Raw genomic sequence first — 27,023 nt, forward strand, 5'->3', positions numbered from 1 at the left:
CTGATCCATGAGGTCATCATATTTGGCGTAACAATTCGTTAGTTCAGTACGACGGAGTTGGAACTGCAAGGGATCCGTTTCTTGAGCAGAGTTATCCCTTAACCAATTAGAGATACGAGAGATTTTTGATTTCAACGGTTTGCGTTGTTTCTTCAATTGATCCATTGCGGTTAAAGATGTATCGAAAGCTTTGCAAGATATTTATCTATGAGAGATACACGAGAAATAAAAAATTTTAGAGTCTAAAACACAGCTTAGTCCACCGCGTATAATAAACAAGAGTCTCAGAAAATAATGTCTGTACGAATCCTGCGAAATATAAACTCGTCCTGTATACTAATATTATGCGTTCGAACTTTTGAATGTTCCTGTACGCGTGCTTATAAAAATATATCTTGGAACGAACTCACCAAATAGAAATGAATCGTAAAAAATCCATAAATCCATAGTCACATCACATGTTTCTTGTCAGCAATTTTACTTGATACCGGCGAAGAGAGATAAATCTAAGAATGTTGAGATAAACAATTCAAACACTTGCGTGGTGACATAATGTTCCATGTATCGTGAGATTGTTTATCTTATGTTTTTATGCAAAGTTTTATTTTGTGAAGAGCACTTAGTAATGATATTTATTTTAATTTTTATGGAAAAAGAATTAAATAAGAGAAAACTAATTTGATTTATGAAGATAAATCGGAAGAGGAATTGCGATAAACAATATGCGGTTCGAAGAGACCACAAATGATGGAAAGGGTAAACTTTGTTGCCAAACTATCCACATTTAAGAGAGGCGTATTTGAACACCTAATTGGTTCAAAATATTTATTAAGGGCCACTGAAGCAATAAAACAATTAAAATGTATTTTTCCTTCGATTTATTTATACAATGGACTTAAGGGCTGATTCAACATTGTTAATTATTGCAATTCTGATAATACTAAAAAGAGTTATACAAATATCATTAGCTTTACAGTGCTGGGAGGCAGTAACAGAGATACATAGAATTGAGAGAAACAAACTGATATACGTTTAACACAAAACACCGGGTTTACAAGCGCATTTATCACTTACTTGCCGAGAGGCAAATTAGCACTGTCTGTCCTAGTCCTAAGTTATATAAAGCGGGGAAGAGAGGGTTTATGATGTAGGGAATCAGTCGCACATACGTTAACACGATAGCTGACGATGAGCGTACAATTTGATAAAATAACTATACTATTACAATATTATACAGGTTGTTTTTACAACAGTAAGTAAATAAATTTATAATGTCACGGTACGAGTTGCCCCCAAAATACTATTTTAAAATTTGTACTTTTTCTTCGTTTATATACATGGTTTATGGTTAGAAACACTAGGTACTTTAATTTCTCAGCTTATGGCGTTATAATGGGAAGCAAAGGGCAAATGTATTTGATTTGCTCGGCCAGTGATGTTGCTCGGGACTGTTGCCAAATCGGTAGATACTTTCGACAAAAATCTGTCGATTTCCGATATATCATATATATCCTATAAATTTTTAATTATCAAGAATATTTGGAATATTAAATGTATTAAAGTATACATTAACCAATTCAAATAATATCTAATGAACACAAACAAAATACAGAAAATCGGTAAACCGAGCAACACTGTCGACGTACGCCTGCCAAAAACGCTGCTACAAATCGCAACAAAGAGCAGCAATCCAGTGGAACAAACATATTAATTATAAAACATCGCGACGTTGTATTGAAATTTACACTGGGTAATTGCAAATCAGGGAATCTCAGTAATTGTAATAAAAATCCTATGTTCAATTTAAAACTTTCTAAATGTGTATAATGTTCGTCCAGTGGTTCGTACATTTCACGTTGCAATACGACTTATATTAGTTTTGTTTTTCCGCTCAGAGATTCTTCTCATCCCTGTCCCATTTAAGAGATGCCAGGTACAGGGACGTTTTGTTTTGACGCTCCATTAATAATTCTTCTTAAGATATCTTTAGGAATTTTTATTGCAGTGGTTTTTCCTTGCCTTCTGCATCTCCATGCCGTTGACCATAATGGTTCATCCACCTTTGAGACCGCTTTGTCAATTTTAGCACAAAAGAATGCCGTTCCACTTACCCAATCTCCAGTAGGGTTGCTCAGGTTACCAAGGTTCACCCGTGTGATCATGATCATACTTTTTGGAGGTGAGTATAATATATATATATATATATATATATATATATATATATATATATATATATATATATATATATATATATATATATATATATATATATATATATATATATATGTAAAAGATTTACAAATTTCAGCAAGAGCTTTGCTACGGCTTTGACGAATTGAGACGCCAAATATATAAAAATAAATTGGTATCAATAGACTGTTATAACGTTTTTTTCTGTATACTCCACGTCTTCAGACAGTCTGCTAGATAAACGCCCGCCTCAGCATTTTACTGCAAAGAAAAAAAAGTAATAAAATAAAAAATAATAAATATTAAGGCTTAGATAATACTAAGACTTTGTGAGTACATGATTGGAAAACCTACTACTGGACACAAAAGAAATGGAAGAAAGGTATTAAAGCCTTAATTTCATTGAGCTAAATTATCTGTTTGTTTAACACCTAAACTTCAAACAAGTGAGATACTTATTTGTTTCAGTTAGACTGATGTAAATAAATATTTGTAATATTTTGTATATCGTCGCTAAGATGTCAAAACCCCGTATCTCAATTTTCGATGGTTTTGCGTTTTTTGTGTGGCCAATATTAGGAAATCGAGCTGCATCGATTGAGAAACCTCTTATTACAAAGCATGCGAAATTGCACCTCCGTCACTCGAATTCAGAAACCTTGTATCTCACATGTTGTACACGAAACCACGTAAGTCAACACGTGTCTGAAAAATTATTAAATACTGAACATTTTTGTGCAGTTAAATAGGTTTATAAGAATTATAACTGTTTATTAGAAGCTATGGTAAGTGAAAACATCTTATTACTTTGTTTTTATAATACGTAGACGCATTGTTTTACGTTAAACAGAAACATAACTATTATTATTCCAAAAAATTTGAGGTTATGATGATTCAATTATTATATTTCAATTGATTAACTGAAATAAATTATATAAATCAATTAGAGAAAAGCAAAAACTTGTCAGTTGGTACAAGAATTTTCAAAATAATGTATTACAGTGAATTTTTAGGTGAAAAAAATTGTGATACGAGGTTTTGTTACTTACCAAAATATAATCAAGTATTTACAATATTGATTTACGAGATTTTTTTGGAAACAAAATAAGTGTTTTTTTGTTTTATTTTTAGGCAAACCGGGCTTCGAGAATGGTCAAATCAGCACTAGAAAGTCTAAAAGCGAATTCTGATATTGACCAGAATGAAAGTACTACCAATCAAAATTCACATTCTAAAGAGGAAGTCGCAGAACTTAAGAGCCGTCATAAAGAAGATTGGAAAAAAGCAAATACAGGCTTTGAACAAAGTTTATGAGACCTTTAGAGAAGAATCCTCCAGTTTCCAGCACATTGCTTCTTCATCACTCTGTTCACAAAACATTCAAGTACATTCCTGTATTATTTTGAACCCAAAGAGTACTGCTATTCAAACAGGATCTCATTTAAAAAATGACACCCAAAGCAGATGCCTGGCTAGTATTAATATAGAAGATAATGATATGAATGTTGATGTGAAGGACAGTACTCAGGTGGAGAATGTCAGTAGGGATCTAACTTTCAATATAGAAAATATCAGTGAAGCTGCGGAAAATCGACACTATAGCACCGACATTGAATTTGAAGAACCTTTCGAAGGATCGGAGTCAAGTTATCGTCCAAATACTTCGTCGGATTCTGAAGATCAAGCTGTAAATTTTGCCAGACGCAAAAAAATTAAAGCGACGCCTAAAGAAGTAGACGCTGTCCGAGAAGAAAAAAATAAAAAGAAAGGGCGTAGCAAAAAAGGCAAAGCAGATTTTTCTACTTGGGAAAGAAATGAACAAAAATGTTTAAGAATGCGTGGTAAAGAATATAAACAAAAAAGAAGGAGAAAGATGGATCTATAGTTACCATAAAGAGAAACTCCCGGGAAATGAAACCAAGATGTATTTCAGCAAAGTGTTTAGCAGCAAAAGAAAAAAGGAAATGTTCAATGATAACTGAAGAGCAACGAAAGGAAGATTTTTGATGGGTTTTGGTCTGAGATGGATTGGCATCAACGAAAGATATTTGTCTGTACGCTAGTTAATAAACAGCCAACAAAGCAAAAAAGAACACAAAATAAATCACGGCGTAATTTAATTTTAGTTTATCATTTGAAAATAGATAATACCGTAATTCCGGTTTGCAAGAAAATGTTTCTCTCCACATTAGGATTGGGTGAATGGAGTGTTCAAAACTGGGTAAAAACTAGTTGTGACTCGGGTATCCCAAAAGTAACCACTACTACTTTTCCTACCAAGATTAAACCTGTCAATATTGAACGCAGAAATAAAGTTAAAGCATTCCTTGAAAAACTGCCAAAGATGCCCTCCCATTATTGCCGTTCATCAACGAGTAAACTTTATTTGGAAACAACTTTTCAATCATATAAGGAAGTGTCTGTCGGATATGACAGAAAAAATGAAGGATAAAGAAGATGCGTTGGAAGGAAAAGTGTGCGTATTTACGATGGATGTACAAGCGGTCCAACTTGTCCCTGTCGTCCCAGCAGGCATGGTATACTTTAAACAGAAACTAGCATGCCATAACTTCACCATCTATAATTTAACAAATAATAAGGTAGTTTGTTATGTATGGCATGAGGGAGAGGGCAAAACAGATGCCAACTCCTTTACATCTTGTATAATTGATTTTTTAAATGAAGAGTTAGATGCCCAAGAAAAGGACAAACAAAAAATTTTTTATAGCGATGGATGCTCTGCACAAAATCGCAACGTGACATTGGCTAATGCACTTCAGCATTTCTGCAATGAAAATGATACGGTAATTATACAGAAATATTTAGTTAAGGGTCACTCACAAATAGTGCGATAGTGTGCACTCCACCATTGAAAGAAAGAAAAAAAAAATAAATGCATTTATTCACCATCCAATTATGTAGAAATAATTAAAGAGGCCCGTAAAAATTCCAAAAATCCATACAAAGTTAAATACATTGATTACCAATTTTTTAATGACTATTTCGAAATTAAGTATTATTCATCCATTTGTCCAGGGAAAAAAGTGGGAGATGCATGCGTGAATAATCTGAGGGCTCTAAGGTATTCCAGAGATTTGCCTGTCCAATTCAAACTAAACTTTGATGAGGAGTGGCAGTTTTTACCAGTTCGCAAAAATACGAATAATGCAGGAACCGCAAGAAAAATGTATAATGACCATTTGCCCATTACAGAAGACAAATTTAATCATCTGCAGTCTCTTAAGACTGTTATTCACCCAGATTATCACGGTTTTTATGACTCGTTGAAGCATTGATTTTTTTTTGTTTTTAAAATATGGAAAATAATTGTGTTTATTTTATTTTATATCAGAATGCTTATGTAACATGTTTGTTTTATTGCTTTGAAGAATAAATATTTTATTTTTCCTCTGTAATATTGTTCTTTGTGTTTAAAAAAGGCGTAAGTGAGCTGAAAATATGCTACCAAAACCTCGTAAGACCTAAAATTAAATACTATTTAAATTTCAAAAACTCGTATCTCACGATTTTTTTCCCAAAAAATCTAATTTTATTTTTTTCGAGTTTATTCACTATCACAAATAATTCATTTCGTGGAACTACCCACGTTTCAGGAAAAAAAAATAACTTTAAAAGTTATATTTTTTACTATAGGAAGTTTTAGGTGATTTCCCAAAATACACTAATTTTGAGATACAAGGTTTTTGACATCTGAACGACGATATCATACTTCAAGATGGCAATTAATTACCTAGTCATTATTTGCTTATCATTATGTATGATAAAATCATGAAAAAAATTTGAAAGATAAGTTTTCAATACTATAAATATCGAAAACTTGAGTATTATAAAGAGATATCTTCTAGAGATAGTTGCAATAAAATATTTACAAGATGAAATTTATACTTTTGTGTTTGGTGATAATAGGTGCAGCTAAAGGTATAGTTGGTTTATAATATTTTTTATTCTTTAGTGTGTAATATTCTAAAACTAGTTTTTTTATGGCACGTGAATGTTGCTTTCTATTCTAATCTAGCAATTTTCTACTAACCTTTCTGTATGTTTTTAAGTATCTACCTCTTTTTCTTTCTCTTGATCCAAAGTATTTAACTTTCTTTTAAATTCCAGAGTCTAAATTCGAAACATTGCTGGTTTCAAATATAGTGGTAAGGACTTCCTCGAACAGTAATGCCTAGCATTATACTGTTTCTTCTGGCGGGATATATTCTTGACATGAAAATTGGTTTAGCTGCAGCGGTTCTGTAGTCTTACAATGGATGTAGGATGTTGGAAGCTGGATATAATATCACATACGTGAGGAAATACTATACGCTTACTACACCCCTTTAATAGACCCATAGGGTGTGCACATGACGTGTCCCTGTGGGAAAAACAATGTCAAATAAAATATAAAAACCTAATAGCAAGGCATGATGATAAATTTAAAAATATATGTATTACAGTAATAACTCTTCAATAATATTCACCACGTATATTAAAAGAACATTTACATTATTGTGGCATTGCAAAAAATGAATCTAAATTCTTTTAATTAAAATACGTCTTTATAAAAATAATTAGAAATATTGTATGTATGTACAGCGTTAACAGGCCTTTTAGGCCCATTGCTGGATAGATAATTTCCATCGTTTTCTGTTCTTAGCTATCAGCTTCCAATCTCTGATTCCCATCTCTCTGACATCTTCCATCACTACATCTCTCTATTTCTTTCTTGGTCTTCCTGTTTTTTTTTGCCCTCAGGTACTCTCCAAGCAATATTCTTGACTAGTCTATTACCTTGCATTCTTTCTAGATGACCGAGCCATTCTAGTCTACGTTTTTTCACCACTTTTCTTATTGTAGGGTTAGCATAGAAATGGTACACATTTGAATTAGTTCGTCTTCTCCATTCTTCTTCTACTACTTTTCCACCAAACATTCTGCGAAGTATTTTTCTTTCCCATGCTTCCAATGTGCCCTGTATGGTTTTGTTCATAGTCCATGTCTCTGCAGCGTATATTATGGGTGACTCTAATTATAGTTTTGTATACTCTTATTTTTGTATTACGAGATATATCTTTGAGTTTAATTATTTTGCTCATGGCTCCAACACACCTGTTGCTCTTGGCCAGTCTCACGTTGATTTCAGTTTCTTCCTTACATGTCTCATCAATAAGAGTACCTAAGTACATATATTCATCCAATTTAAAGGATCCCCTGGTGTTTATTCTTTTTTGCTCGAGATCTCCATATACTTCGATTTATTAATATTAACTTTCAGTTCCATTTTAGAGCTTTCCCGAATCAGTCTTTTTGATATATTTGATAGTTCTTTTCCATTTCTTGCAATGAGAACCACATTATCAGCGTATGCTAAGCATTGTTGCTCCTTGTATAAAATAGTTCCGGACCTATTTATCCCACTAACCCATTTTTTCTAGAACTATATTGAATAGCAATATAGACAGCGGGTCTCCTTGGCGAACACCTTTTTTCACTTCTGAGACTGTACCGATGTATTTCACAGCACAAATGGTTGGTCTAATTGTCATTTTTACCAATCTTACTATTTTTTCTGGCACTTGGAATTCTTTTAGCGTTTCTATTAATTTGTTTCTGTCTATTGTATAGTAGGCGGCTTTGTAATCAATGAAAAGTACTAAGTAATTAGAAATATTAGTTATTCTAAATAAATTGTAAGTAATATTTGTATTGGATTCATGTTCTAAATTTAAACAAAGATTTCTACAAGCCGCGCGCCTGTATCGCCGCAACCGCTGTGCACACTTAAGGGTAGAGTGCTCGAAAGGCATATTCGAAATATTTGGGTCCATGTTTTCAGCGAGATAGAGACCATTTTATCCTTGTCAAGATATTTTTACTTGTACTTGAAGGTTTAAAGATTATAAATTTACTTTTTGTAGAATTGCATTTCATTTAGAAAAAAATCCAAAAAAATTAATTAAGTTAATTCCGAAGCAATTCCGCGAAATCGTTTTTTATGGATTAACAAAAGTTATTTGTTAATAACAATTGCCATTTGGAAAAATTAAAAAATAATACATTTTGAACTTCACTGAACGTTTATTTACCGATCCTGTCCACTCAGCTAGTAAAGAATTCTATTCTCTATAGTGCAAAAAAACTTTATAATCACCTTCCAAGAGAAATTAAATCCGCAACATCTTTCATTAAGTTTCGTAAGATGACAAAAATCTATCTCTCTGAAAGACCATATTATTAAGTTGAGATTCTTAATGTATAACAAAGAATTAAAATTAGTATTGTTTATAATTACATTTGGGTGTCTCAAGCAGTGGCTACAATTTGTCTCATTTGTTGTTGTCTGTACAAATTATGTAAGTTATACAATAATTTTACTAATTTAAAATTGTATTATTCTGTGCATATTTTTATTCTATTCTATTCTATAACTTATAGAAAAGTATATCAAATCAAGGAAAAAAAAAAAAGGTTTTATGCACTAGAAATGCAAAAGAATTAGTCGGTATATTTCGTTTCTAAGTATTTTCTTAGGGATAAAACGCTTTTCTAACTATTTCGGTGATCTTTGCTCACATATAATGAAGATGGCACCACAACGAGAAATTTAGTAATAATTTTAAATTTTTATTCCAGCTATTCCAACAAACAGATTAACTGATGGAGATGCCAATTTAGGAGATTTTCCATGGATTGTATCGTTAAGTATTCACGACTACTCCGTATGGGGTGACACAATTGATCACGAGTGTGGAGGCGTGCTTGTAAGCAAATCTTGGGTTTTAACTTCAGCTAGGTGCGTAAAATCTAATTCCCAATGGAATACAGTGGTAGGGATTTCCGCTGGTTTTGTACAACAAAACGACCCATCGCGTCAATCATTTACTATTTCAAGAATTGAGCGGCATCCTGATTTTAATATGACGTAAGTATATCTCACTCATATAATTATATATATATATATATATATATATATATATATATATATATATATACATATATATATATATATATACATATAGATATATATCTATATATATATATATATATATATATATATATATATATATATATATATATATATATATATATATATATCTATGTTAATAAAAATGAATCGCCAAAATGTTTGTACGGGTATCACTTCAGAATGACTCCACCAAATTAGGTAAGTCTTTTTTGTTGTATTTGGTATTCTCAGAAGAAGGTTTGCGTAAAAGAAAGTTTTAAAAAAATTGTACGGAAAGACCTTCAAAACAGTTTTTCTCTCATTTTAAATCGCAATATAACTTTTATAATATAGTTTATACTATATTACTATATATAATAACTTTTATACGGATAGAAAACAACCGAAAATATACTAGTATGATTTGACTTTGGAAAGGGCTTTGACTAACATCCAAATGAAGCCATGGGTCAAAATAAAAAAATCCAAAAAAATTAAATCAATGAACAATTATTTAGGAATATAAAATAAACTATACAAATTTAGTTTCTTTAATTAGTTGCAAATAACACCCTAATCTTTTCCCAGGGTATTCACAAATATGAAACCTTCTTTTCAAATAATATGGTAGATTTACTTTCATATTATTTTACATTGATTTTGCTATAAATGTTTATTACTTGTGAATAAATAATTTTTTCTACAAGACTTTTCTTGCATCTCATTGTTTTGTGCATCAGGTAGATCGCACCCTCGAGGTAGACCGCATACTACAGTATAACACCGAACCACCGAATAATTCCAAGAGATTTGACTTACCCTCTATTTCCAATTCCGTTTCGTGATCGCTGTCAATAGCAACATTGATTCAACTTCGCTTGTGTCGTCATTACCAAGCCATTTCAAAAGAGTTTCCTCATAGTTTTTATCCCCATATTTGACCTTTTTTGACGTACTGGATCTCTCATCCATCTTCTGGTAAATAGTAAATAAATACGAACACTAACAATCCGTCTCTTATATGGAAATCACACTTTGAATCTAAATATCTTTGGAATAACAACCTACAGCAAACTGCCAATCTCAACACTAATAAATAATAACCCAACTTTAAAAGTCATAAACGGACGACCTTCAAAATTTTTTAGGTAGGGAGATATCCCACTTTCGACAAGCGATGCTGTCTGAGAGACGGGGCGTTAGTACTTAAGGGTTAAATAAAATTTGTATTAACTCGATGGTAAAAATTTGATATTTTTTAATAAGATTATCCTATCGACAAAAATCAAAATGCGTTTTAAAGATGAAAATGCAGCTTTCTTATAAAATTTTTGTATACTGCTGCAAATAAAGTCAGTTTCTATAAAGGTGTCCAACACCAATAAACACGTATAGAATATAAAATATAAAATAAATAAATAAGTATGGAATTTTCATTATAAGAGCCCACTCTTCAAAAAATATAGCCTGAAAATTTAATTTTGAGATTTCAACAAAATCGCTGAATTTAAACATTCACATCACAAACAATCGCACGTCACGGGAAATGCTTTCACGAAAACCTTATTAGGTGGAATTTTTTAATTTACAAAAAACGTATTTTTGTAATCAAAAAGTAGCACTTTTAAAAGTTTGAGATCTTTGTAATGTGAAACTTTGAATTTAGCGTTTTTTAGACATATTTGAAATGCCACACATTTCTTGCCAAAACTCAATACCGAAATTTCAGGCTGAGTTTTGAAGATTGGTATTTAGTGATGAAAATTTCTTAGGGACCGGTTAATGAAAGAGATAGATATTATTGGTCTCCTAAGAATGGTAAAAAATGGTAAAAATCGCCAAACGTTTTTTTATTTAACAACTTTATATAAACTGCGTTCATTTGATACAAAATGCAAAAATTACCACAAAGAACTGCTTTCTTCAACCTTAAAACGTATCTTAATTTTTGTCGATAAGACACTCTGATCAAAAGATATCAAATTTTTACAGTCAAGCTGATACAAATTTTATTTAAAATTGATTTCGATCGCGTACCGCTGACACTGAAAATCACCGGTCGCTTCAAGCTTTGTTTCTAAGAGAACGGTTTATTCTATTTTCAGTTCAGTTCCATTTTCATATCTGACGAATGGAGTACTGTTCTTAAATGGGCTTTTATCTATTGTAAAATACCAAGAAATCAGAAAAACCAATATAACCGGCCATATAAACACCAAATCAGTACAAATTACTGCATATGCAGACGATGTAGCCATCATTAGTAGGAATAAGCCACGACTAATGGAAGTGTTCAAACAAATTGATCCTGAAGCAAGAAAAAGAGGTCTCAAAATAAACGAAGCAAAAACGAAGTATATGACAGTCAAAAGAATAACTGACAATGAAAATAATATCACAATAGACAACTATACTATCGAACGAGTGGATGCCTTTACATATCTCGGCACAGAAATCAATCAGAATAACTCCGTAAGTAGCGAAATTAATGCACGTATTTCCAGCGGGAATCGTACATACTATGCTAATAAAAGATTGATGACATCGAAATTATTAGACAAAAGAACCAAAATGACTATCTACAGAACACTGATTAGACCCGTAGTAACCTATGGATGTGAAACTTGGGTAATGACAAAAAAAGATGAAGCCCAACTCAGGACATTCGAGAGAAAAATACTGAGGAAAGTATATGGCCCGGTACAAGAGGAAGATGGCACATGGAGAATCAGGAGAAACGACGAGGTTAATGAGTTAAATGAAGGTTATGACATTGTAAGATTTGTGAAAAGTCAAAGACTGTCATGGCTGGGACATGTGCAGAGACAAAACGATGTAAAAACAACAAAGAAAATGTTACAATGGAAGCCCATAGGAAGGCGAAAAAAAGGAAGGCCCAGAACGAGATGGTTGGATGACGTGGAAGACGACCTGAAAACAATGAACATAAGACAATGGAGAAGAAGGGCACAAGAGAGATCTGAATGGAAGGACATAGCCAGACAGGCAAAGACCCATCCAGGGTTATGATGCCAAAAGAAGAAGAAGAAAATACCAAGAACATCCACTAAAACAATATATAAAAATAACAGAAAACGAAATTCAAAAAGTTAGAAGTCTACATTTTGTACATTCGCTTTTGCCATAATTAGGATATTTAGACGAATAAAATTATACGAATTTAAATACATTAACAAAACATTTTTTATATACATTTTTTAAATTATTTAACTTTCCATATTTTTTAGTGAATCTCGCAATCCATCTCTGAACGATATTGCTTTGGTAAAACTAGATCGTGATGTGGAATTAAACGAAAATGTGAAAATTATCAAACTTCCCGAAGCAGATGCAGACTTAACCAACAACTTTGACTTTGCCGGTTGGCCTACTGGGCCTATTCTACAGCAAAGCATCCTACAATTAAGAAGTGTACCATTTTTAGATTATAAAAGTGAGTTTTTCAACAATCTACAATTTATGGTTTATTTTTTGCAGCCTTTTATTATTAACACTGTGGTTTTAATTTTGAAGATAGTCAACAAGCTATTGGATTAGACATCAACATCTACTACAGAACTATATTGTAAAAGTATCAGCTAGTATTAACAACTTAGTCTGGCCCTTTTTCGGAAATTTCCACTTTCGCTACGATATCCATCATTGGACAACTGCACTTATCTCTCTTATTGAAAGTAGATTTAACTGTAAGAGTCCCTAAAATAATCTTTACTCTTTTATCATGGACTAAAGCTCTCAAAAAAACACTATCTTAACTAACAAAATAAATCACGATACGTATTGTTTAACTCTGCGTCTTTAAAAAATACCTTTCTGTAGGTACCTAGGGCACCTTCCCTAATCTTTTTTCTGAATTTAAGACAATCGCTAATCGTGCAGCAAACGTAGCGCTATCATGAACCGCTAATCCTGCAAGGATCCTAATTGACAAATATCTAAAACATTACTGTAATCGTACTACTTAAATGTAGATAAATTTTTTGTTAGAAATTGCATAAAATCAAGTATGATATTAAGTAGATTAGATATGGACATATCTGGTTATTACTTGGACATCTGATGGCGTCTGAGGTCCCATATTTGTACCAATACTGCAACCATCTACTTATTCTTAAAAATGTTCTTGTAAGCTATGCAAAATACCAAAACAAACGATAAAATGAATTGAAACATAAGCAAAATGTAACTCTAAATTCATGAGTAAATGTACATCACATATTTAGCTTTTTTCAGTTTCCGTTTTTTTGATAAAATCCAAAAGTATGCTCATGAACATTACAATCTGATTATTAAATTTTTTTCCAAACTAAATTATTACAAAAAGCTTACGACTAAGGACAAACTCACTAAAATTCATTAGGTTCAACACTATATTACACTATTTTTTGCTTTTCACTTTTTCATTACTTGGAGGGGATTGTCCTTTTGAGTCTTCTAACCAGATTCGCTGTTAGGGAGCTCAACATTTAAGAGTTGAAGAAGTCGTTGTTTCTGACTGTTGGCACATTTTTAATGGCCCTGTTAACATTGTTCATTTCTACTATGGAGGTAATTGTTCCTGTAGTACCAAGGAGCGTTGATAACGTTCTTTAGCATTGTTTAACATCCTGTCATAGATTGACAGGAATCTTCTAATGACGGTGGTTGTGTGGTTATTTCATGTTATGGTGGGCGAATGGCTTAACGTACCTGATGTATATTTTCATCCCAAGTACGATCATTTTCATGACAGTACGAACGTATAGCAGTAACAATAGAAGTGTTTACACGTTCCGTTTAAGGATAGAAATTCGCATTAAAAAAACTTTCTTAACGAAACACATAAGACATAAGATTCTTGAATATGTTTTATGGGATTAAACTACAATTATTGGTTGTGATTGTGATGAAAATAACATTTTTAATTAACTAATATGTGACCTTTCGATTTCCATTCCGGAAATCGTTCTCAAAAAAGGTGTTTTTATACAAATTAGGTAAAAATATAAATAACTAAAGATTTTGTTATTGTTTACTAATAGTTATACACATTTTTACATAATTTATACAAAAACCTTTTTTTGAGAACAATTTCCGGACTGGAAATCAAAACATCACATATTGTTAATTAAAAACGCGATTTTCATTACAATCACAACCAATAATTGTGGCTGAATCCCATAAAAACATAATATTTAACTTAACCATTCCCGAAGAAAGTAATTTCAGAATTATTATTTTATGGTACTATTTGTCAATTTTCAATTGTGACAAATCCAATAGACATCACGAACTCTAGACAACCCATCAGTTACAATAGTACTAAAAGATTTACGAAGAACAACTTCAAAATCAAAAGCGGATAGACAAATAATCTTTCCCATAAAGAATATTATTTTTTATACTTTATATTGAGTTTTTCTCTTTTTTTTTAACATTCCCAAATATTTTGCAGTATCGGCATAATATGCATATGGTATTTGAGGATAATTTTTACTAATAGAACTGTATTGATTTTACTTGTTTGTAAAATTGATATGCAATGATCTCCTTTGTTTTAATTTAACTTGACAGCATTTAGTGCAGTACCACGAGTTCGATTCTCGGCACAAACAACGCTATTTTCAATTCGTAAAATGTAACGAGTAGTCACCGTGTTTAGGAAGGCACGTACAGCTGTCGGTCCCCCTGAGCTAGTATGCATTGACAATAGTTACTTGAAACTGGGTAAAATATGTAATTGACAGCGAAACAAAGCTCCCTGGCAAAACTATCATACTATAATATTATTATCTCGGATTTTTTTTACTAGCTGGCTTTGCTTGCTGAATTTATTTAATGAAACAATCCTTTATTCCATCAAGTTTATCTTTAATTTGCTTCTTTGTAGTTGTTTCTTCTAAGTTCAGCTAAAAACTTTGTCAAACTTCGCCTATTAGTTAGTTAACGGCTATACATATGTTTCACAAAATTTAAATATCGCATATCGAAGGACTTCTAATCCAATATTGTACTATTAGAACTTTTATGTATACTTTTGTGTAATCTTTATTGAACTGTATTAATCATCTCTGTATTCAGACACATTTTTTAATTAAAAAAATTTAATTAAAATATTTGCAGGAAAGTTAAATGTTGAAAAAAGTTTCTAATTAGAACAGTGTTTCTAATTTTTGTATTCATTTTAGCTTGCTATGATCAAGTAGCCGCCTACGTAGCCCTTGGTCATACTGAACCCCTCGATGAAGCCTGGGATGATGTCTACCTAAACGAAGAAGAAAACCTCTGCACAGGACCAAAGGACGCGAAAACTGCCGCTTTTGAAAGAGGTTACAATGGTGGGCCATTGGTTCAAAACGGTGTCGTTTATGGCGTTTTGTCTTACCAATTAAATGTGTATATATACCACAAGGATTTCTATGTGCCATCAGGAATATTTATTAATGTTTTTAATTATATTTCTTGGATTAAGGGAATAGTCGATGATTTGTAATACATAGAAATAATAATAAACAGTATAAAGTATTTTATTTTAGTTAATTAAATGACATTATTTTACATTAACTGTAACTGTATTCATAGTAGTAAGGGGAGGAACATTAGATAAGGAGAGGTTAGTAAGATAAGAGTGGCCGAGAGATTAGTTTTAATCGGAAAGTGGCAGCAAGAGTGGGACGCAACACGAGATGTCGCGAAGTGGACGAAGTCATTTATCTCGAAGCTTCGAAGCTGACTTGACTGTGGGCATAGGCAGCGAGATTATTATTTGACGAAAATTCGCGTAGACTCATATGCACAACTAAAGATAAGAAGCAGAACATCGATGCTATTCGATATAAATTCAGGACTAAATCCGAAGGACCCCTTGTCACCGCTGCTGTTCAATTTTGCTTAAGAATATGCAATAAGTAAAATATCGTCTGAGCTGACAGGAGGATTTGCTCATCAAGGATCAAAACTGTTGCTGGCCTTTGCTGATGATATATATGCAGTCCCGCATTCTACAAGAGACGTGAGAGAGTTGTTCTCACAGCTCGAGGAGGAAACAGGTAGTCTGGGTCTTCGAATAAATTAAGAAAAGACGAAATACATGGTAGTAACCAAATGTCTAAGACCAAGAGTTAGGCACAACATCAGTATTAATGATCACAACTTCGAAGTAGTAAAGGATTTAAAATACCTGGGGGCGCTAATCACGTAGAAAAAGATGTCTCAGCAAGGAGAGCTGCGAGAAATAGAGCATTATTCAACATTATTAAGATCGAAGCTGCTAAAAAGAAAATCTAAATTAACACTGTACAAGTCGATTATTCACCCAATTATTACATATGGCATTGAAATATGGCTCTCAACCAGCGGGAAATCAATAAGCTTCAATCACAATAAGTGATTGGAGGAGACGCCGCAATGCTGAATTGGTGACTCTATATGGAACTGAAAACATAGTTAGACATGCGGGTTACGTGGTACGATCAGACGATGACAGAGTGTTAAAGACAGTGTTTTTTTGAAAGACCAGATGGTATAAGACCAGTAGGCCGACCGAGAAAAAGATGGAAGGATGATGTTGAAGCCAATTTATTTAGAATTGGGGTACAACAATGAGAAATAGAAGCGCAAGATCGTAGAGGATGGAGAGCGATAGTGGATGCGGCGAAGACTCACCCCGAATTGTAAAGCCAGTGAAGAAGAAGAAGAAGCAAATTCGCTCAGGGCATGGTTGCTGCCGTAGCTACCTTTTCAGGTTTAGGAGGGCACAGTCCGATCAGTGCAGTTACTGTGGTCTTTCGTATATTGTGGCAGACACGATATTACAGTGTGAGCGTTGGGCGGATAAAAAAGAGAAGTTTGAAAAAGAGTGTAACTGCAGAATGTTCGATTCCGTGAGAGAATTGGTGAAGAAAATGATAAGGGGTTTAGTGGTGGTGGACATGGATCCACAAATTTATCAGTGAGCTGCTCTCTTTAAAAAAACAAGAAGAGAGGGAACTCTCAACAGAATTCTATAACGAAGGAGTAGCACCTCGGTGGGGTTCGAACTGTCGCAGGCCGAAATAGGAGAGAATGAGAGACAGACCACGCAAGAGAGATTGCTAAGGCAGGGGGTTGAAAGTCTTTGGTGGTTCGTGTGAGTGTGGTTTTTCCGGTGAATGTGTGGAAGAAGAAATCGAAATCGGGTGATAGCAGGGCAACAGGAGATATGTTTGGCCTTAACCAGCCTTTCCATCCTGATGTCTGGAGTGACAGAGAGGAGGTTTTAGTTAAACGCCGACCGTCTCGGAGTGGTGACGGGACGAAGTGTCAAAGGTCTAACCCCTTGGGGCATCTCATCCTGGCACATTTTGGCTAGGGTATTAGGAACCCAACACTACCTTGGTGACTCACAGGTGTCTGTCTGCAGATTTTATTTGTTCTCTTTAAATATGAAAAAAAAGTATTGGTTCAAAACACAAAATAGTCAATTCTTGTATTTATTTTCGTACATGCGTTGGTCATATTTTTGTTTCTTTTGGGTTCATTTTATTCCTTTTCTTAGATATATTTTTGTAGTTCTGATATCATTGTATTTAGTGTGGTATACCATCCTTAATTGTATCTTATCTACAGTAAACATAAGATGATTTAAATATGTTTTATGAACACTGATTTATTTTGTTTCGGATGAATTGTCTGTATGGTAATCACAGAGGATACATATTTTTCAGATTTTTGGAACATAAAGCCCGTTTCATTACGGCAGTCTACTGAAAATTGGCAGCAACGAACTTACTGACAAGTTGCATAGGCATTTTTTTGTAGTATCCCCATTAAATTGCACAATGATACCACCTGTCTTAGTTGAGATGATTGCTATAATTACCCTTCACTGGTTTATTCAATGTAAGCTCAACAGTTCTAAAAAAAACTGTTTCACTAAACTTGAATTTATTACTGGACCATACATAACAAATGCGAAGCAAATATATCGGAGTCACAGTTCGGATTCCAAAGCGCATTGGGCACAAGAGAGGCGATCTTCAGTCTGCAAGTTTTAATTCAAAGATGCAGAGACATGCACAAGGATGTCCACTTGTGCTTAATCGACTTCTCCAAGGCGTTTGACAAGGTCAAACATGATAAACTCATGGAAATGCTCAGGAAGATGCATATTGATGGCAAGGATCTGCGCATAATAACCAGTCTCTATTGGAACCAAAGTGCTGAGATAAAGATGGGCAACTTACACAGTGGAAAGATAGATATTAAAAAGGGTGTACGACAGGGATGCGTCCTCTCGCCGCTCCTGTTCAATATATACTCTGAACAAATCTTCAGAAAAGCACTGGGAGAAGTTTCGGAGGGTATCAAAGTAAACGGAGAGGTAATCAATAATATTAGATATGCTGACGACACAGTTATTATCGCAAATGACTGTAACGAGCTTCAAAGACTCATGCAAAGCATACACACAGCAAGTCAAGAATATGGTTTAGAACTCAATACAACCAAAACTAAATGCATGCTCATCAGCAGAACACAACAACCTCCGATGCAACTGACATTAAACAACCGAAAAATAGAACAAGTGGAGACATACACATACCTTGGAACCACAGTCAACACAAAATGGGACCAGTCAACAGAAATAAGATCACGAATTGAAAAAGCGCGAAACGCGTTCAACAATATGAAAAAGTGGTTCACAAGCAAAATCTCAATGGAACTAAAATTAAGACTGATCAAGTGTTATGTCTTCCCGGTCTTGTTCTATGGAGCAAAGGCATGGACCACAACGGAAGCCACCCTGAAGAAACTGGAATCCTTTGAGCTGTGGATATATCGCCGTATTCTTCGGATATCCTGGACAGACCACATCACTAACGTGAAAGTAATGCAGAGAATAGGCAAAAGCAAAGAAATAATCTTCACCGTAAAGAAACGGAAGCTTGAGTACTTCGGACATATCATGAGGCATACTAAGTACCGGCTGCTACAGTTAATAGTCCAAGGAAGAATCGACAGTAGGAGAGGGCCGGGAAGAAGACGACACTCATGGATGCATAACCTGCGACAATGGTTCGGAGGTGCCGTAAACAAAGTCAAAATAGCCTTGTTAATAGCCAACGTCCGAAACGGATAGGGCAAAGGAAGAAGAAGAATACACTTCCAAAAAACACATCTCAAATCCAAAGCGATAGCATCCGGAAGATATTTTTATTAACTGTCCTCCAGTTGCTTAAGTCAATCAGAATGTGGAATTTGATTTTCTTTATTAACATACCAGCCTTAGTGTTTTTACTGTATATAGGTATTAGGTATCCAGGCTAGCCAGAATGCAGCTTGTGCTACAAAGCGTCATACGCTGCAGCAGAATTGGCATCCAACGTACGGGGCTCCAATTATGCTTCTGCAATTTTTGTAATTTTACTACAACCTTTTCGAGTACCCGTAATCCTATGGTGTGAAAGGCTTCTTCACGGACAGATGAATTTTATATGAATAAATACATAACAATAAATAAATATTTTTTATTGACATTCATTATGAAATATTTTTTCTAATGTTGTTGATCCATATACAAAATAATTAGTACACAAAATACCATTAGCTGTTAGCAGTTTACATTTTATATTAACATTATAAATACAACAAGTAGTTAGCTATTTGTGTTTGTTACATTATATTACCAACTATGTTCACTTTAAAGGGGATTTTATTATTGATATATTGAATGTTCACCAAGGTTAATGTTTAAATAATAAAACTTTTTCACTGACGTGAATTGATTGATTTGACATTATTTACCAATGAATTTTCTATAGATAGTTAATATTATAATTCAAATAAATAAATTGTACCCAAAACAAAGAGAAAGAGTCTAATCCACCCAAGAAGAGCAGAATACGAAAAAAAAGCAAAAATCTAAAGGGCAACGACGATGATCATGATGATCAGAGGCTTTGCTAAACTGAATCAAAGAGGTTGACACATATTTAGTCTTTAACTTTATAGATGAGGAAATTTTTCGATATATAGTCTGGATATGACAATACAACTCAGGCCTATGCTTTGTCTCCACAAACGAAAATAATCAACCTCTGGCAGCTTTACGTATGGTACTACCAATTTTCTACATAGCCAATATAGAGCAGTTCAAAAATCACTTTAACAATATTAGCAATTAAGTTGGTCGGTCAGATAGCCAAGCGGGCTAGGTGGAGGTGGAGCAGTACGGCAAGAGATAAGGGTTTGCGACTCGGTAATACTCCTTCATAGATCTCTACCGGTAGGGCGTGGCGCCTAAATACCGGTATATATATATATATATATATATATATATATATATATATATATATATATATATATATATATATATATATATATATATATATAAATATAATATATATATATATAAAGTAAACTCTTAAATATTGGGGAAATCTGCAAGAAAGACTCTAATGAGTATCAATTGTTTCGCCGAACGTTTTCGCCAAAGAGAATTAATTTGGCTCTTTTAGGGCTGAAAGGGAATAAATTATAATTAGCTACCATATATTATCTATTAAAACATTATTGATCTTACCGTAACTTAGAATTGTAGAGTTAGAATATTAAAAAACTTTGCTAGTAACATAGTGGTGTTTTTTTGTTACTATGTGCAAAAAAAAGTTTTTTTAAGGTTTGAAATGTATGGTAGCTTTACCAGGTTTACCCAAGGTTAATCGAAAAACCCAATGTAACTACATTTAAAAGGAGGTAATTCTTTGAATTGTCGGCAATAACTAAATTTTTGATTTTTAGAAAGTGAGGTTCTGTTTTAGCCAGACAATTCAAAGAATTACCTCCTTTTAAATGTAGTTACATTGGGTTTTTCGATTAACCTTGGGTAAACCTTTGCGTGTTAAGTTCAAAGCTACCATACATTTCAAACCTTAAAAAAACTTTTTTTGCACATAGTAACAAAAAACTCCACTATGTTACTAGCAAAGTTTTTTAATATTCTAACTCTACAATTCTAAGTTACGGTAAGACCAATAATGTTTTAATAGATAATATATGGTACCTAATTATAATTTATTCTCTTTCAGCCCTAAAGGAGCCAAATTAATTCTCTTTGGCGAAAACGTTCGGCGAAACAATCGATACTCATTAGAGTATTTCTTGCAGATTTCCCTAATATTTAAGAGTTTACATAAAATCCATCCGGAATTTTTACTTTAATGTGGCAAATATAGTACGAACTGGCTGACTGATATATATGTAGATATAGATCGATATCTATATAGATATCTTGCAATCAGGAGAAATCCCCCACTCACTTACAAAGGCCTACATTATAGCCATATTAAAACCAGGAAAGGCAAATGATCAGTCTCAAAACTACCCATCGATTGCACTGCTGTGCAATTATATAACAATGCAACATATTTAAATTTATACATATTTATTGAGCAAGCAGGGTTCAGACCTAACCGAAGTTTTCACCCTTATTGTTTAATTTATACATCGTGCACCAGCCTAGGACAACTTTGCAGAAATTTAACTACGGTGATGACTTTTTAAAGGGTTTTATACAATCTTTAAAAAAGTTTCGATCAATTTTCTATGAAAAACTTACCGTTTTCTGGTTATTCAACATCATATGTTTGGACTTTTGTATTCGATGAATAAAAGTAGTCTATTTTTAAACAATAGTACATTGTCATTATAAAGTTTACGGAATAATAAAAAACGAATCCCTTTATTTTATAAGCTTCATTTTACATCCTAACAGTTTTTTTGACAAAATCTTAATTTTTGGAGTTATTCGCGAAAAACCGTTTAAAACCATGCCAAGTCACATCCCACCGCCGAAACTAAGAAGGAGTCATTATCTTCTCAGAGAATATAGAAAAATCCATACCTATACATTATTACAAGCTTAATAACGAAATTAGTAGACTGTACTCCAGACATCCTCCATTATTAAAGGCTACATCCTACTTCTTGTAGTGCTTATCCGTTTCGGATTTTGGCGAGCATCATGGCAATCTGTATTTAGCAAACTGCGGCTCTGAAAAGATTTGTAGTAGTTGTGTTAAACCACGAATGTAGATTTTTTAGCCAAGAAATCCTTCGCTTTCCTGGTCTTCGCTACATCATTACATCAGGAATATTACAGCCTCACCAACGTCTGGTCTGAAGAAGATAATGGAAAAGTGACTCATCACAGGAAGTAAACCAAGTAGTCCGTATCGATGAGAAACCGTCAGTCTCTGAATTGCCCCACAATACATGGACAACGCTGAACAAAATAAGAACAAGCAGCGATTGGTGTGCTGACAGCTTCCGTTGATGGGGAAAAGCCCTTACCCCTAAGTGTAACTGTTGTGCTTAACGACATACTCCCCGTTACATTGTTAAAGAATGCCCACAAGGCGGTTCCTTGGAGATTTGATGAGTTCCTGAATGCCATCGATAATGTTTGAGACTATATTGATACATTAGATGTTCGTTTGTAAAACTCTATTTAACGTTTTCAATTGTTTTTAAATATGTGTTATCACTGTATTGTATACCATACGCTAAATAAGTTAAATGATGATCAGTCTGTTGAAATAAATCTACAAAAAAATTAAGAAATTTTTATACGAGAAGAAGAATAAGATTTTAAAAAGATTTTAAAAAATTCTTCTACTGGGTCAATAAACATAGAATCTATTAAATTCATCATAATCATTCTGGCTTAACAACCCTGATCTCCTCAAGAATTTCTCCCCAGTCGTCCCTATCCATCGCGTTTCTCCGCGCCAGCCACGAATTCCCATATTTTTCATGTTTTCATCGATATTATCAAGGAACCTTGTTCTGGGCAACAAATGATAAAATCAATTACGGAGTCAGCAGAACTAATAATAGGAAAAAGCAGAAAGAGAACAAGGAAATGGTTTGATAGAAAATGTCAAGAAAAACTACACGACAGACAGATAAAGCGAGACATTATGCTCCAACACGGAACAGCAGAAAGTAAAGAAAACTGTGCAACTTCACGCCGAGAAACAAGAAAATTAATCAGAGAGAAAAAAGGAAGTACGAACAACAGAAATATGAAGAAATGGAAAGGAATAGGCAACAGTCAAATAGTCGAGCATTTTACAAATCAGTGTCAAACGAAAAAAAAAAAAGGCTTCACACCTAGATGCGTGTCTGTACTCAGACAATAGGCAAGGCTCTGACAATATACTGGCTGAATTCCTTAAGCACGGAGTTGAAACTCTACATAGACAAATACACAAACTAATAACATATTATATGGAACGAAGAAAAAATACCAACAAAATGGCGCGAAAGTATAATAATCCCCATCCATAAAAAGGGAGACAAAACCAAGTGCTCTAATTATAGAGGCATATCCCTACTTATTCGCTCCGTGCGTGACCATGGTAGGGGTACCTTGAAACGATGCCAGCGTGCGTAACGGCGAAATATGACAAAATTGGAGTCTTTATACGCATAAATTTTATCAAAAATGTGTGCAAATACATATTGCGTATTTAATTGTGCTAATAATAGCAAAAATAGCAAGTGTAGTTTTTATAGGTTTATAAAGATTACATATAAATTAGAGAAAAGAAAAAGATGGATCCGTGCGATTAATATGAAAAAGTAAATATCACATAACATCATTTTTATGCAATTAAAATAGGAAATATTTAAATAATTTACCTTAAATGATATTTTATAAGGCTTCAAGCTAACTGGAGAGTGCCTGATGACTTTAGCTTTTATATCATAACTTTTACTATTACTGTTTTTAATTATATGCTCTTTCACGTGAAAAACTTGATTTGCCAGTACTAGATTTTTAACTTTTCTTTTCCGTTTGGGCTTAAAAAGATATATTATGATGAATTTTGAGGAACCCAGGTTTTAATACTACATTTATTGTGTACATAAACTGAAAAAATATAGTTAAAAAGTTAATTATTAATAATTGTCAATTTCGCCTGTATTTAACAATGTCAAACATATGTCATTAATGTCATATGTTTAACCTGAAAATTGGTAGACTCCAAAACTGTCAGATGAAGGCGGTAGGAGTCGCGTCAGTCACGCACAGAGCGAATACGGCATATAAAATCTTATCAAACATCCTATTAAGTAGGCTGACACCGTTTGTAAAAAATTTCATAGGGGAATACCAAGCCGGCTTCAGAAAACATAGATCGACCATAGATCAGTTCTTTACTCTGAGACAGCTGCTTAAAAAATGATGGGAATTCACTAGAACTATCCATAATCTCTTCATAGATTTCCGGCAAGCGTACGACAGCATTAAAAGCGATCAGATGTGGAATGCAATGGCAGAACTTTCAGTTCCAAAAAAACTTATTCAGCTTGTTAAGTTGTGTGTGAACAGCTGTAGATCCAGAATACGGATAGGTAACAAACTCTCAGAATCTTTCGAAATAAGCAATGGTCTGAAACAAGGAGATGTGCTGTCACCTCTCCTCTTTAATGTTATCCTGGAGAAAGTAGTAAGAGCAGCACAACTTAAAACAGAATTACTGACAGTAAATGGACCAAAATTACTACTAGCATACGCAGATGATATTGACATTGTGGGAAACATAGTCACCAATGTGAAGGAGACTTTTAATAAATTGGAGGTAGAGGTAAAGAAAACTGGTGTAAGGGCAAATAAATAATAACAAATACATGTGTATCAATAGACAAAAGAGACGAGATAAAATAGGGCAAAGTGTTACAATAAACCTATTTAACTTTGAAAGAGTGGAGAGTTTTAAATATCTCGGAGCAACAGTCACTGCAGATAACGATATCGCGGAAGAAATTAAAGAAAGAATTCAAGCAGAAAACAGATGTATGTACAGCCTCCACAATACTATTAAATCTAAAAGCCTAACACGAACATCACAGATTAGAATATTATATAAAACGGTGATTAGACCGGTGCTCATGTAAGGGTGTGAGACGTGGACCTTGACCAAAGAAATTGAAAGAAAACTTAGATGTTTTGAGAGGAAAATCCTTACAAGAATCTTTGGGCCTTATCATGACAATAATAGTAACCAATCCCGAATGAGAACAAATACTGAGGTCAAGCAGATGTATAGAGCGAGCGATATAGTTCAAGAGATTAAATCCCAACGTCTAAGATGGGTTGGCCATGTCCATAGACTCCCTAATAACCGCCCTGCCAAGTTAATATGGGAGGAAGCCCCCACAGGAAGAAGGCCCTTAGGACGTCCACGAACGCGATGGAGAGACAATATATGGTAAGATATAAGAACAATTGGGGTACCCACTGACTCAACTATTATGGACGACCGTTCAAGATGGAAGCAAGTTGTGCAGTAAGCCAAAACCCATCCCATGTTGTAGTACTACGAGAAGAAGAAGTGATTGTAATTTGGGACATACTTCTTACTTTTTTCAGAGCCAGATTGAACAGTATATAGGAGAGAGGGTCTCACTGGCGCAGCCCGCTATTAAAAGGTTGAGACAGTTCCCCCTGAATTCGTACTCTACATTCAACTTTTTCAAGAGTTGGTTTTGTTAAATTTACCAACTGATTTGGTATTTCCAGCTCTTTCATTGCTTTGAACATTTCTCTTATATTCACAGAGTCGTAGGTTACTTTTTAGTCTATAAATATGTGATGGGTATCAATCCCATATTCTACTGTTTTTCCAAAATTTGTTTCTGAGTTGTAATTGGATGAATTGTCGATTTACCGCCTCTGAAATCAGCCTGGTATTTTCCTACTATCCGTTGGAGCTTTCATAGATATCTCCTTTTTTGTGTACGGTTGCAGCAATCAAAAGAATGTACAAAACACGAATATCGCGATTAAAATGCAGTCAAAAGACACAAAATTAATAAAAACATACCAAAAACTGAAACAAGGTTTTACTACGTCACCAAACATTTTTAAACATACTAAGAGATATAGTAACAGAAATATGGCAAACGGTGAAGTTGCACAAGCACTTAAAAAAAGAAAGGTAAAGCAGTTGGATCAGATAATATTTCTAGGGCAGCTTTATTTTCTAAGCAGTTTTTACAGTTGACGGGAAAAAAAAAAGAAAATGTTGACAACATATAAACTGGTGTACGAATATGATTACTAAAATTAAATTTTTTTAATTAAACTTTTTCCTCCAAATATATAAATAAGATACTTTAAACAATCTTTAAAATGAACACGTTTCTTTCTTTTACTTAAACTATACACTGTTAACGATCCTCATAGTTTTTACTACAGTCTAGTTCGTTTACGCCAGTAAACTGTGTCAGTAGTATTTAATAACTAATATTCTATACACATTGAGCCGAAGGTTCAGTGCTGTCTTCGATATTTTTCACCATGACTGAAGAACGCCTTCTATCAGGAACCCACTGAGAGGCTCTGCGAGCCAGGTGTCCTAGTCATACTTTTTCTTTGCCGTTCGTTTGGTATGTGGATTTCACGTACTAAAACAGAAATAGTTAAATAAATAAATGTATTGCTTCGTATTTTAAAACAAACATGAAAATTAAAAGTTTTCTATTACAAGAAGGCTTCTAAGAAAAGACTTCTGCTGTTTGATGTGATGCTTATTTAGTTTCTCATGCAAAGGTGACAGTTCTTTGTTTATGGTAAATATCTGTATAATATATTTTTGGTATTTTTTACTTGTTTAACCCTTCCAATGCTGGTGACGCCTAAAAACGTTATAACGTTACTACAGTCAAGAGCGCATGACGCCTTCAGGTGCCATGTGCACAAGATTCATTTCATTTGTTTGACTTTGACTGAAACACGCTGCCTTTCTATTGAGTACGTAGTTATAATATAAAAGTGGTTTTATAACGCCAGTTTAAATTCATATTATAGATAAAGCAATTCCAGGGTCGT

The 27,023-nt window shown here is 33.7% G+C and overlaps 2 protein-coding genes across 6 annotated transcripts in view; one reads left to right on the top strand and one right to left on the bottom strand.

The window, feature by feature from the left end:
* The first annotated feature begins 5,999 nt into the window (after positions 1 to 5,999).
* Positions 6,000 to 15,667, top strand: LOC140441652 (chymotrypsin-like elastase family member 2A). The gene is made up of 4 exons (XM_072532516.1): positions 6,000 to 6,129; positions 8,830 to 9,118; positions 12,391 to 12,596; positions 15,331 to 15,667. Exons 1-4 carry the CDS (start codon positions 6,084 to 6,086, stop codon positions 15,633 to 15,635), a joined length of 846 nt encoding a protein of 281 aa, XP_072388617.1. The 5' UTR covers positions 6,000 to 6,083; the 3' UTR covers positions 15,636 to 15,667.
* A 5,524-nt stretch (positions 15,668 to 21,191) lies between these two features.
* The window catches only part of Dh31-R (Diuretic hormone 31 Receptor), a 666,929-nt gene continuing 661,097 nt past the window's right edge, over positions 21,192 to 27,023 (bottom strand). For all 5 annotated transcript variants that reach the window (XM_072532514.1, XM_072532513.1, XM_072532511.1 and 2 more), the window contains one exon: positions 21,192 to 26,599. Coding sequence is in view for 1 of the 5 variants with exons in the window: in XM_072532515.1 (XP_072388616.1) it covers positions 26,555 to 26,599 (45 nt within the window). In the remaining 4 variants the exon portion in view is untranslated. The remainder of the gene's footprint in view (positions 26,600 to 27,023) is intronic.

This window comes from Diabrotica undecimpunctata, chromosome 5 (assembly GCF_040954645.1).
Source record: "Diabrotica undecimpunctata isolate CICGRU chromosome 5, icDiaUnde3, whole genome shotgun sequence".
Taxonomy (NCBI): domain Eukaryota; kingdom Metazoa; phylum Arthropoda; class Insecta; order Coleoptera; family Chrysomelidae; genus Diabrotica; species Diabrotica undecimpunctata.